General features: G+C 36.9%; 2 protein-coding genes and 1 long non-coding RNA gene across 5 annotated transcripts; 1 reads left to right on the top strand and 2 right to left on the bottom strand.

Moving 5' to 3' along the window:
- Positions 1 to 575: 575 nt before the first annotated feature.
- Positions 576 to 861, bottom strand: LOC131321866 (uncharacterized). The gene is made up of 2 exons (XR_009198644.1): positions 790 to 861; positions 576 to 725 (listed from the first exon to the last, which is right to left on the bottom strand). It is a non-coding gene; the product is annotated as an uncharacterized LOC131321866 (long non-coding RNA).
- On the top strand, positions 798 to 6,218 carry LOC131321865 (NAC domain-containing protein 21/22-like). 3 transcript variants are annotated; one of them, XM_058352835.1, is made up of 5 exons: positions 798 to 936; positions 1,228 to 1,327; positions 1,422 to 2,368; positions 4,101 to 4,375; positions 5,563 to 6,218. In XM_058352835.1, exons 3-5 carry the CDS (start codon positions 2,203 to 2,205, stop codon positions 5,998 to 6,000), a joined length of 879 nt encoding a protein of 292 aa, XP_058208818.1. In that variant the 5' UTR covers positions 798 to 936; positions 1,228 to 1,327; positions 1,422 to 2,202; the 3' UTR covers positions 6,001 to 6,218. The 3 variants fall into 3 exon arrangements, with proteins under 3 accessions (XP_058208818.1, XP_058208820.1, XP_058208819.1); XM_058352836.1 differs by lacking the exon at positions 798 to 936 and having other exon boundaries at positions 1,027 to 1,327; positions 1,422 to 1,473; positions 2,211 to 2,368; XM_058352837.1 differs by lacking the exon at positions 798 to 936 and having other exon boundaries at positions 999 to 1,473; positions 2,211 to 2,368.
- A 4,406-nt stretch (positions 6,219 to 10,624) lies between these two features.
- LOC131321876 (photosystem II 10 kDa polypeptide, chloroplastic-like) lies at positions 10,625 to 12,293 on the bottom strand. Its single transcript, XM_058352860.1, has 5 exons — positions 12,002 to 12,293; positions 11,658 to 11,716; positions 11,171 to 11,226; positions 10,983 to 11,035; positions 10,625 to 10,889 (listed from the first exon to the last, which is right to left on the bottom strand). Exons 1-5 carry the CDS (start codon positions 12,129 to 12,131, stop codon positions 10,795 to 10,797), a joined length of 393 nt encoding a protein of 130 aa, XP_058208843.1. The 5' UTR covers positions 12,132 to 12,293; the 3' UTR covers positions 10,625 to 10,794.
- Positions 12,294 to 12,966: the final 673 nt, after the last annotated feature.

A 12,966-nucleotide genomic window follows, 5' to 3' on the forward strand; every position in this document is an offset into this window, starting at 1 on the left:
GCATAGTTTACCTTATTTGAAATTGCTCAACATGGGAAAGTCTGCTTGTCAAAATAGTTGTAGAAATGAAGAGCCTGGGAACTCATTTTGTATGATCAACAGGCAACAAGCTTGTTGTCCCAGTTTATACACAGCGTAGATTGTTACTGGAAACTGCCCTCTTGGTTTTGGACCAAATGAGACGATATTTTAGCAATTAAATGAACTACATAGGAATTCTTAGTGTGCACTAGCCCTGTTCTTTTACGCACATTTTTTTGACTCTATCGAAACCCCCTGTGTGAGTGAATGAAATCAGTTGATTGCCATGATGTAATGCTTGAGGTGATGTTTGTTTTTTGCAATACAACTTTTTATCTTTTTTGTTTGCGATCAATATCTTTTGTTCATCTAAATATTGTTATTTTTTCTTTGTTATCTTGAGAGACAGGAGACGGGAATACCACGGTTATCGACGGAGCTCTTGGCAATTGTTTTGTTGCTTGAACATGATGTGGCATATGACACCACAAGGGTGCCACCCTGCGGAAATAATGGAATTCAGAGCTTGGTAATATCTATTCTTTTGTTTTTGGTTATGCAATGATTACTGAATTATGATTACTTGGTGCACAATATGGACCGACATATCTACAACGTGAAACAGCTGCCCTAACTGTAATCTTCTGTAGCACTTTGACCTACAAGTTTTGAAGATTATTGTAATTTCCCTTCCCAAAATGCATCTACATATGTCCCCACCAAGGTAATTTTTGGCTCTTAAAATTTACTTAAATTTTCAAAAGAGACCTTATAAGTGGTCTCATTGAATTTAAAAATTACTTATGCCTTTTTTTATGTACATATTATATGTTACAGGTTGTATGCATAAGGAGACATCTTTAGTCACTTCCTTGTTGAAGCATGTACAGATTTAAGAATATACAAACTCATCAGGTATTGTAAAATATCAGTTTTGTTATTTTACAGTGCAGAATTATTTTCTTATCTTATCACTGCTTACCATACGGAAATGTCTTTGTGAAGGTGTGTATAATAGTTGCTCCCTCTTTAGAGAATTCTTGGCTCCGCCACCATATCTCTACTTCAGCAACTGAGATGTGTCATTTCCTGAAGATTGTCATAAGTTTAAACAACATTTTGAAAGTGGCTTCCTAATGATTCCTTTTCGCATTAAAGGATAGCGTCCTTATTCTTGTCAAAAATATCATGAGGCTCTTGTTGCAGGATCCAGAAGATAAAATATATAACTCCGTCGTGAGTTGAATTCTATCTGTCACTGTCATTACAGTCTAAGGATTGGCATCGGAACTCTTCTACAGTATGAGTAAGTTGGAAGCAATGATTTATAATTCTTTAGTTATAAATCTGTTATGTTTTCCTAATCTTGCACGATAACTGTTTGATTGCTTTCATGGCAGCCTAAAAGACTCATTCGTTAGTGAGAAGCTGGGCCATCATTAACGGGCAGATGTACATATCTCATCCTTGACTTTGGCCTTACTGAGCAAAACTTGATTGGTAAAAGATAATGAAATACTTGCAGTGTCTTAGCATCAGAATTCAGATAAAATGTTCAACCCAGCCCATACAATTCTTGTAAGCTGAAAATGTTAATGAGGCCCAGCTGGTTATTCGCATGATGCTTATTATTGGACTCATTGTATGATCTTTCGATACTATGTCATCACAACAACATAACCCATGTAGTCCCCAATCATTGGGGATATGGGTGGGGGAAGATTGGAGACAGACCTAACCTTAGGCAATATGCACAAAGTGTTTCAATACTATGTCATGACGGTGGAAAATGGTGTCGGAAATCAGAATTGTTATTCTATCCATCTAAATTGGCGAAAGTCTCGGAGGCTCTACCAGCTAAAATTCCGAAGGTGTAGGAGAGAAGCAAATGAAAAATGACTCTCTCTCTCTCTCATACACCCACACACTCCATTGTACATCTGGTTGGCAGTTGTCAGTCAGTCCACGTCATCGTGACACGTAGACCAAGCTTCAAAACCTCACTCCCTTCGCTTACACGGAATTTCTGATTGACTAAACCCCTTATTTATATATTTATTCTAGTACATACTTTACAAACGTGTTGAATATAAACTACAACCACCAGGGGTTCTTCGTAGGGATTTCATACTTCATATTTAAAACTCTCTCTCACCCTCTATCTCTTGCCCTCTCTCTAAAATGAGCAGTCTGAGGATGGTGGAGGCAAAATTGCCTCCAGGGTTCAGGTTTCATCCTAGAGATGAAGAACTCGTCTGTGATTACTTGATAAACAAGTATACATGTTGTGAATGCTCTCTCATGATCGAAGTTGACCTCAACAAGTGCGAACCTTGGGATATTCCGGGTAAGTTTTTCGCTGCCTCTCACCCTGATATGCATCTGTATGGAGAGGCAGAGAGATGTATTATCCTGGTGGGATATATTCTCTTTGAATGCGGATGCAGTGATAGCAATAGGATTATTCATGACCAGTAGAATTGATCAGTATTCGTGGATTTTTGTCCCTGATTGAGTAATTATAGATAAATTGTTTTCCTGTGTAGTTTCAAGTTTGTGTAGGGTTCATTTTCATTCTCACATCTCTTTAGTCTGTACATCTACCTCTTGTGTCACATACAGAAATTTGTTATTGTAGCTTGTTTGACTGTGTGCGGTGAATCTCCCATTCAATTTGAATTTTTCAGTTGTTACTTTTCTATGTTCAATTTTTTTTTTGGGGGGTACTTTTCTGAAGAATTGACACCCTTGGCCTCGTCGCAACGAAAGAGAGTGACAATAAGTCTGAGTTCATCATAAACTTTAAGCCATATTCTATGCCTTTGCATTTTGTAAACCTCAAGCGTGTACACTTAACAGAATGTTGAAATGAGACGGATTTCTAAGTATTTCAAATGAATAATGAGGCTTCCTTTGTCATCAATCTGTTATACTTCATTTTCAATACTTGTTTTCAAGCTCTATGTGGGCAAAACTCTACCTTCGTTTTGCAACCTCATGTATCACGTATTACCAACGGGAAACCTATAAAAAAAAATGATGAGTCACATACAACTCATGTCACAAAACGCTCGGCCACGTGTTAGTTCTTGATAGGTTCTTGTGACTTCTAAACATCATGACACCATCAATATGCTGACATCAACATATTCTTTTCAGATTTGCCTTTGACTTTCTTGCTTTATCTTGAGTTAGTAATCTTGAATTTTCTGCATATGATAAAAAGACAAGTATTATATGGAAGGAGAGATGCTACCCCACATAGATTTTGTGCACAGCGATTGTGCACAGATCATCGTGTGAGGCCCACTTCGGGTTCTACAAAAGTAATCCGAGTCGTTCATTAAATTTAAAACATTTTTGTGAGGGCCCCGGTGAAAAAAATTAGCTCAATCCGATACCAATAGGTGCTCGATCCAATCATGTAACTTTTAGATTTCAGGATCTTGAAAATTTGAATGATTGGATTGAGCACCTATAGGTATTGGATTGAGCTAATTTTTTTTGAGAGGTGTTTTATGGAGTACATTTAATGAACGGCTCGGATAGTTTGTGTGAGACTCGGAGTGGGCCTCACACCATGATTTGTGCCTGTGCACAATCGTTGTGCACACAAAATCTGTGTGGGTAGACTTTCTGTAATAACACTATTGACAGCATAAGCTCTCAGTAGTGAAATTATGATCAAATAAGTGTATACTTCCATTACATAGTGTAGACTTTCTGTAATAACACTATTGACAGCATAAGCTCTCAGTAGTGAAATTATAATCAAATAAGTGTATACTTCCATTACATAGTGTATTCCCTTAGTAACTAGGCTTTAAGTAACCTAAACAAGTCTGGTATACAATGAAGTTTTACTGACCTTTTTGCCCTTTGAGTACTGCTAGATGAAAATTAATCTTTATGGGCGCCCGATTAAAAATGAGAGACTCTGTTAAGCTGTTTTCATTTGGTTCTTATTCATATATGCTTTGCGTCTTGATTATTAATGGTGGAGTAAAGATTGAGGCACACATTTCTAGTTCCGTTTAACAAATTTGTTATTTTGTACATTTATGCATTTTCTTTAACAGAACCAGCGTGTGTGGGAGGCAAGGAGTGGTACTTTTACAGTCAGCGTGATCGGAAGTATGCAAGTGGGCTGCGAACAAACCGGGCCACAGTATCTGGCTACTGGAAGGCCACCGGAAAGGACAAGGCAGTATTTCGGCGGGGTACCCTTGTTGGGATGAGGAAAACCCTAGTGTTCTACCAAGGTAGGGCACCCAAGGGAAGAAAAACCAACTGGGTCATGCACGAGTTCCGGCTTGAAGGACCCCTTGCCCCTCCCAAAATCCCTTCTCTCAAGGTTAATTTTCTCCCTTTGCCATATTGTTGCTTCTGTTCATCTAATTATACAAGAAGTTGTGCGTTGCTAAAATCTTAGGAAATTAAACCAAACCATAATTATTTGCAATTTGAATCGAAGCATTCGGGAAGAGATAGTAACAATCGGGCAGTTGATCAAAATTGAAGCATAAAAACTCCGATAGTAGTGGAGGGATCAAAATTGAAGCATAAAAAATCCAATAGTACTTGAGGGTTCTGAGACAAATTGAGAAATACATAACTTGTGGGTATTTTTGGCATTGGATTTAAGTGTTTAACATAAACTGTCCTGTGGTTCTGAGTTAGAGGAAGTTTATGAAATATTAGGATCTTTGAGGTGATATAAATTTCTCTTTACATAATTCTAAAGATTTCACGTCTTCTGGGTGAGCTGATTTCAAACCCATAACCAATTCAAGTACGTGTTCATTTGGTCCTTTTCTAAGCAGATCTTAAGTTCTTGTCTTTTCATAATCCAGTTGTCATTAGTGATGACAAGCAGACTAATCCAATAAGTAGAATGGAAGGTGACGAACCTTGTTGTTACTCAGTGTTAGTAATTGTAACGCGCAACAGTGTCTTACAAGAAGTAGAAAACAGCAGCAGACAGCAGCTGATGTTTCCACAAAACCTGATCACAACATGATTTCCCATTTGACTTCTTATGGAAAAAGCCAAACCTACTCCCTTGTCTTTAAACATCCTTTACAATCTGAGCTTTCCTCATAGTAGAGTGTAGAAGTTTCTTGACTTTCATAAAACCAAGGAAAATCAATTTTTTAGAGAACAAGATTACAAAAAATAAGCTCCTTGATTCTAACAAAAATATATTTGACAGTTGTGATGGGGGTCTCGAGTTAAGCATGATTATGTTTATAACCTGTTTTCCACCCTCACAACCTGCTTAATGGACATATGACAAGGTTTGTGTTCATGTTGTATTTTGGGGCTATAAGATTTAATGTTAGATAGTTATGTGACAATGTTGGCTACTTGGCTCGTTGTATTCTTCTCTTTCAGAGTGTTGACATAAGCCAAACCATGTTTATCCTTCGAATCTTGTGCGATTGCCGGTTGCTATATGTTGCGTTCTTATTTTCGAGATCCATCGTAAAATTCGAGTTCATTTGTTTCAAGCACTAATGTTCCTTATTTTTGTTCGAACAGGGAGATTGGGTATTATGTAGAGTTTGCAACAAAGATATAGAAGTTGATGCCAAGCAAGGCATGGGAATTGGCTATGATGACACAAGTTCGTTATCTCTCCCACCATTATTGGATTCATACATCACCTTCGACCAAACCAATATTTCAAAGGGTCAACAATACGAACATGTGCCCTGCTTCTCCAATATTTTCACCCCAAACTACCAAACCAACCCAACTTTTTTGGACATCACCCACGTGGACCCAATCAAAGTTCCTACACCTACCTTCACCTTTGGTGGTAGGCCAGAAATAAGCACTTCCTCTTGCGAAAAAGGTGTCATTAAATCAGTTCTAAACCATCTGAACAAGAAAGGATCACCAAGCTTGGGTGAAGGAATAATGTCAGAGAGCTTCTTATCTGATGTGGATCTACCCATCATGTGGAATCAGTATTGATTATGAAACAATCCCTACTCCCTACAACTATGATTGAATTTGGATTTGATTATATAGGTTTGGGTTTTCTAGTTTGGGTCTTTTGTAATGTATGGTTGTTGATTTCTTCATTAGATTGATTGTATGTGGATCTTCTGTTTCTTTTGTAAAATGTATGCCTGCAATTTTCTTCGGAGGCCTTTTGTCAAGTAAATGTGATGATTTTGTACGGGGAGGTCCTGCGGAAACCGAGTCAAATCTGCTCTGTTTCTTTTTCTCGGCTTGGCTTCTCTATCGCTCATGATGACTTGTATTGTTGTCTCAGTTTTGTAGTAGGCCCGGAATTGCCTTTGTAGTAGTAGTCTTTGTCAAGTCACTCAAAGCAAGCTATACAATTGAAGCCATTCCAATGCCAGCTGATCAGACAGCTGGGGCTAGTTCATTCTCTTAAGTATTAGTGAGTTAAGCTCAGTTAGTTTGTTATTAGTCAAGTGGCTTATTAGTCGGTTAGTTAATGATCTAGAGGTTGTTTAAGCGGTGATTATCTGTAATCTAATTGGTTGATGAAGTCGGTTCGATGTTTGTATAAATAGAGCTATGGCTCATTGTAATCTGTAACAACTGATATATCCTACAAATGAAATGAAATGGAGAAGTTAATTAGTTGATTCTCTCTAAAGTTTTCACCTATTAGCTTAAAAGAAAGTGGGCTGTCACAGTAAAATGTAGTCTTCATGGCTCAACACCTATTATATGTACAATGACACCTAATAGCTCGTGTACTTGAAAAATGATTGATGAAATGGCATTTGAAGGATCCAAGCATTTTTCCTCATTCTTCAAAATTTCATTCATTTTACAACTGATTCTATAAAAAGGAGATCAAATAGGAAAAAACGAACGTATATGCTGGCCCAGACAACTGAGTGATCAAAAAATGGGGGAAAAATGGAACTGGACACTGCATAACCATAGAGTAATGCCAAACAGAAGGAAGCAGGACAACGATCTGCCATGTTTGATAAAGTCATGACAGTCACTCTCTTCTTGCCCACCACAGATTTGCTGACTCACTAAACTTTTGGATTTGCCGGGGAATAATTCACAATTAAGGCGTGTATTGATAGAATGATTAGATGGGTAATCCCTATTATTGCTGAAAAGTTGAAATAGACATTAAAAAGATTTAAGAGCAGTAAAACTCTCAAGTTTAGTATACCACATGTAGTAGTAATAAGTTCCACTAAGCTCAAGTTGATCTCACGAGTTAACAAAGATAAAAGATTATGGTACGTAAAAGCACATACTTTGACTGTTGAGTATTAAGATGGTTGGATTGAGAACTGTAAAGAAGAAAAGAAAAAATAATTACTGAATCATTCTTGCCGAACTTATCATGGTTGGGAGATTCGGTTTACAGTATGACCACGTGATCTAAAATGGCTATCCCATTTGGAAAATTCTAAAATCAGCCCAGTGGGCTGATAATAATGAGTATGTGAATGTGTATTAAAGGGTATAAAAAGTACACAGAAATACGTATTTTTCTTGTCTTCTAGTGTGCTTATCGTCAGCTCAGTAGGTTGACAATAGCAAAACCGATCTCATTTTATTATCATAATTTGTCTTGTGTTGTCTTATTTTAGATCTGGATCTGGACACAATTCAAACTCTACACAAACAAATGAGCAAATGAAACATGATTTTAGGTCTGAATCTAGACACATTTCAAACTCTACACAAACAAATGAGCAAATAAAACATGCAAACATACAAGCCAAAAGTTTTTTTATCGGTTGCTGACTCAGTACAATCCTCAGTGTGAAACAAATATTGAGTATGAGTCCAATGTGGTGTCAACAACCAGTAAATTTGCAAAATATGTGATGTAATTCGTTACATAATATTCGATCAAATCAAGGATTGAATACTCATTTTCATTTTCAACAATGCCATGATGACCATACTTGGTGATTAGGATAATTTGGATATCATGTGATGGATTCTCATTATATTGATTGGTAGAATAGAAATCACTTGTCCTGTAGTTTATCAATGCATTGATAACAAATCACATATTAATCAAAATGTAATGTGTCATTACCGTGTCGTTGCCGGTTCTTCTTTCTTTTTGTTTTCTTTTTTATCTGCCACACGGTTGGGTTTCAACGTTCGAAAAAACTTTTGTAATATCAAGTAGACAATTAGAAACCCAACCAAGTATTATGGACGTTGTCAAAGCCATGATTGGTGTATAAAACAAGCCCAATACGCGGTTTGAGGTAGAGCTATATGCAGAATAATTAGGTGAGTAATATAAGCAAAAAAGTCTAATTAGAATGTTAGTTTCCCATTATATAATCCAATTGAAAGGATATGGAAAGCAACTGATTACCAAACTCAATCCCAAGATAATAGATTTCAATAATTTCCTCCCTGATATCTCTCCACGAAATTTGAATATGTTTGTTTCTAAAGAGATTGAAGACTTGACTAACATTGGGAATTCATTTATACTTATAATTTTATATTATAGGAACTTCCCTCGTTTAGACACCCAACTTCTAGCTGACTTTTCCTCAGCTTTTACATTTTCTCCAGCTTCAAATTTTGGTTGTGAATAAAACAATGATCAAAACTGCACTAAAGCCAATAAAAGTAAAAAAATTGACTATTTATTGGAAGGGGAAATACTGAAAGTGAAAGAAAAAAAGTTGCATTCAGGCGAAGTTGGAAGTTAAATGGGTGAAATCATTCACCTGTTTAATTAGGCCACTACATGATTTTTTGATACCATATCCCGAGGCATCTCCAAGTGTGCCAGCATTCTGTTATTTTATTTCACGATAGGAAAAAGAGAAATATTAGGTGCAAAGAAAATATGCAAAGAAAATATCTTTAAAGTGTACATGAATGGCTCAGATTCATTGCACAGTGAATATGAGCCGTTTATGTACACTTTAAAGGTATTTTCTTTGCCAAATTTCTTTGTCCCTAGCACTCCTCTAGGAAAATGAGTCTTGCTGACGAAGCATGTTCTATTCATCTAATTGTGGTAACTTAAGAACTGCTGAGAGACATAAATCGGAGCTGTGTTATTGTCATTCAAAAAACGGAAATTTTATACAGTATATGAGAATATGAAGGAGCTAGTTCGAATGCTTTTCTTTTCTTTTGTTCTAGGACAAGGTGAATAATTTTATTTTAGGGGGTAAAAATTACCTTGCCTCTTATTAGTAGAAATGGTATAGGAACTACAGAATTATTACACTTTTTGGTGCATGGACAACAGAATTTTTATGGTCTCTATACTAGATTCTATGATCCCTACAATATTTCGACCAATGAGAGGGATGGTGAACAAAATCATTCTCGTTTTATCATTATAAAGTGACTCCTCCATTTATTTCACTATATTTTAAAAGGGGAAAGTGGTTCAGTTCAGCCCGTATGGAGCTAATTGACTTCAAGCCCACCGGGTTTCGCAAACGTTATGGCCCAGACCAAAGGAATTTAGTGGGCTGAGTTTGACTAAAGTTTTATGTTTGGGATGTCTGTTTTTTCTCAGCATTAATTTTGTTTTTCCTTGTTTTTTTTTTTCTCTCCCCCACACATCTAGCTAGCTAGATACGCTCGAAATTCGATCCAGTGGTCTTACAATTCATGTCCTATCTTTGGATCACATAATGTGAGTACAACAAGAATGTTAGACCCAAAGTCACGTAATTCGCGTGCGTGAGCAGAACAGAGAACATGAAAGTTTCTTTGAAACACATCTCAATTTACTAAAATCCGCGAAAGCGAGGATGAAGAGCACAAGCGCCAGGGGCGGAGCTAGGAATTTTGGTTAGTGGGGTCAAAAATTAGATTCATATGCAATATATTTTTTCTATGAACAAGTCCAAAAAATACTAAATTAAAAGGTTAATTATAAGATCGATATGTACTAATAATTCATTTTTGCCTCATAATTAGTCTCCAAAAGACTTGTTATATTTGAAAAATAATACATGATAGTCTCATTTCTAGCACTATCAACTCTCGAAAAGAAGAGAACGTTTGAAATTTCTATGCACTTAAAACAAGTTGGGGCGATTTAGAGATTTTTTGTGGGGTCAAAATAGCTAAATTAAACTTATTCTTATGAAAATTTGGAGTCAAATTAGTTAAATTAAGATAAAAATTATACTTATCCCTACGAAAATTTGGCAGCCAGTAGGGTCGGTTGTCCTCCCTTGTACCCATGTGCTTCCGCCCCTGACGAGCGCGGGACATTTTGAAGGATTTATGTGACCAAGGAAACTAGGGTTTGGTTTTGGGCTTCTCAGATTGGGTTTTTAGGCCATATGATGGGCTTTATTGTATTATCTAGACTTTTAAGCAATCGGGCTTTTATTTGGGCATTTATTTGGCTCTCAGGTGTATTGTCCAATTTTGGTTGGACTCACCTCCCCTTTCCCCCCAATCTTGTTGTAACCTTTGACAAGATTACCTAATAATATTATTTTGCCGTTCAAAAAAAGAAAAGAAAAAGGTTAGCATAGACCGCAAGACGGATGAAACACGAGTGAGTAGTTTGTTTGTTAATGCGAAAGCTTTACAACATAACAAAGGCTAATTAAATTCACATAAAGCAAACAATAACTAATACAGACAAGGCAATATTTTGAATAGATAACCCATGCATAGGCAAACAATAATACAGAGTACAACATGCAGTATAAGAGTTGAAAAAGCATAATCTTGTAAATGTTGTGTCTTTGCGCACACACACAGACAAGACTTTAACAGTCATCCATGGGGGTTTAATTTCTACTACTGCGCCAAAGCACTTGTATTGTAAACAAGGAGGGCACCTCCTAGTAGAATTCCAGCTAGTGTCACTGCCCAGATTGCCAACCCAGTTGTACCTGCATTTCATATTCATTCACAGTACTTGATTAAGCATATGTCAATCAAGAGAGAGAGAGAGAGAGAGAGAGAGAGAGAGAGATTGTTATTACCTCCAACGTAGACATCACCAGAAGGGGACCAATCATCAGTGTTGTAGATGGGACTGTAAATCCATAATCAGGAATCTATACTTCGATATATTTAACTAGATCGCGGCAGGCGTAACAAGATTACAAATAATGCTAAGAATTCAATCTTTCATGTGACAAAAAGATTAATTGTGCGGCTACGTACGTACCTGTATCCATCGACATTAGCACCGTACTTATCCACAAATTGGTAGACACCTTTCCCCTGAATCGGCAATGGAATTAAGAGGAAAACTTAGTACGGCAAGGTATGTGGAAATTAATACTCCTCCTCTATTTGTTTTTTGAAGCGTAAAAGCTATTACTACTGTATTCTGTTTCAAATAGAGAGCATATGAAATTAGATTAATAGGATTTTCTATCAGATTACGACTGAGTACTCATACGAAGACAATCTTCTTCTTCTTCTTCTTCCATTTATTAGAAACATTGTAGTAGGGAATTTGACTGCATCAATTAATTACATGTTTGGAATGACCCAAATGGGTGTTCGTCCTCGATGAGATCGCATATGTTCGAACTCCACGAAATTAGTCAAATTGCGCACACGCTAGCTGACCCGGACAACGGGTAATCAAAATAAAATTACATGTTTGATGAAAAGGGCAAGCAGTAGTAAATGTTAAAAAAAGACACCTTGCCCTTCCTGCCAGAAGCATCGAGCCCATCCCTCAAGCTCATCCCGCCACCGGTACCTGATCATGTATTTAGATAATTCCCACATATCCACAAAATTCCTACATATCCACAAAATTCCTAGCTAATTCAATATTGATCTCTTCTCTCTCTGTAACTTCAATATTTGGGTTTTGCAAAACACACCAAATCACCCACACCAAACGTAGGGCTGCAAACTCCCAAAAATGGCTTCAAACCCAATTACTAAGTTTTTACGTACGTAACAAATTTCATGCATGGGCATAATAATAATCTATTGATCGATTCGAGACGAATACACATATACGGATATATCTACTAACCATAAGGTGTGGCAGTCTTGATCTTCTTCCCACTGGCTACAACCCTGAAAGTTGTACCGAGTGAGGGGAGGCCTCTTGGAGCTGGTTTTAGACTCATTGAACTCATCATCATAACTGAGGATGTTGCCATTACTTTCTTCTGCTTTGGGGTGAGATACAGTATGATATTTGAGCCCTTCAAATCTGTAATGGAATGTAATATAAGTATCTAAAAGGTCACTTCACTTGGCTAGAAATACAGTATTTCATGATAATGATAGTAACAAGAACCAAGCATTGCTGATATTGCCAAGTCACACGTGGCGCTCTTCCTGTGGCTGTCTTAGATATTTTGCAAGATTATCCAATTGGAGTTCTCTCTTTCAAACTAAACCAACCAATTCTCTCTTATCCTTAGCTAGGCATGGAATTGGAAAGAGACTTCCAAGTGCTTCTTTTTTTTTTTTTTTTTTTATACATCAGCGGGGGAGTTAGGGAGTTAGTAAATTAGTTCACAGTGAATTCACAGGCTATTTATAGTCCTGAATTCCACCCGTGCCCCTCGCAGGGCTTGAATTCCCACCTCTGGAAGCAAGGTACACACCAATTGAGCCCACTTTGAAGAATTGGGTGTTGCAGGATTTATTACTATCTTTAATGAGAGAAAAGAATATTTGTATTTATCAGCTAAATTGTATAGATTTTCTAAGATCAAATCACATGACATGTCTGAATTAGTAGTAAATAATGCATTTTTACTAAATTTGAATATCCTATCGTGCAGCATTTTTAATGCGTAGTTTATTTTGCTTTGGTGACTTTTTAAACGGTGCATCACCTTCAAAATGTACACATCGTGTCTCTAGTGGTGTCGCTTGAGTTAGGGGTGAATTTCTTGTTGGACGTAAGCTTATTTTACTTTTAAATGTAAGTTTCTTCACGTGCTATTTCTTATTTTATATTTCTTTCTCTCTGACTATGTTAAT

The sequence above is a fragment of the Rhododendron vialii genome, chromosome 4a (genome assembly GCF_030253575.1).
Source record: "Rhododendron vialii isolate Sample 1 chromosome 4a, ASM3025357v1".
Classification (NCBI taxonomy): domain Eukaryota; kingdom Viridiplantae; phylum Streptophyta; class Magnoliopsida; order Ericales; family Ericaceae; genus Rhododendron; species Rhododendron vialii.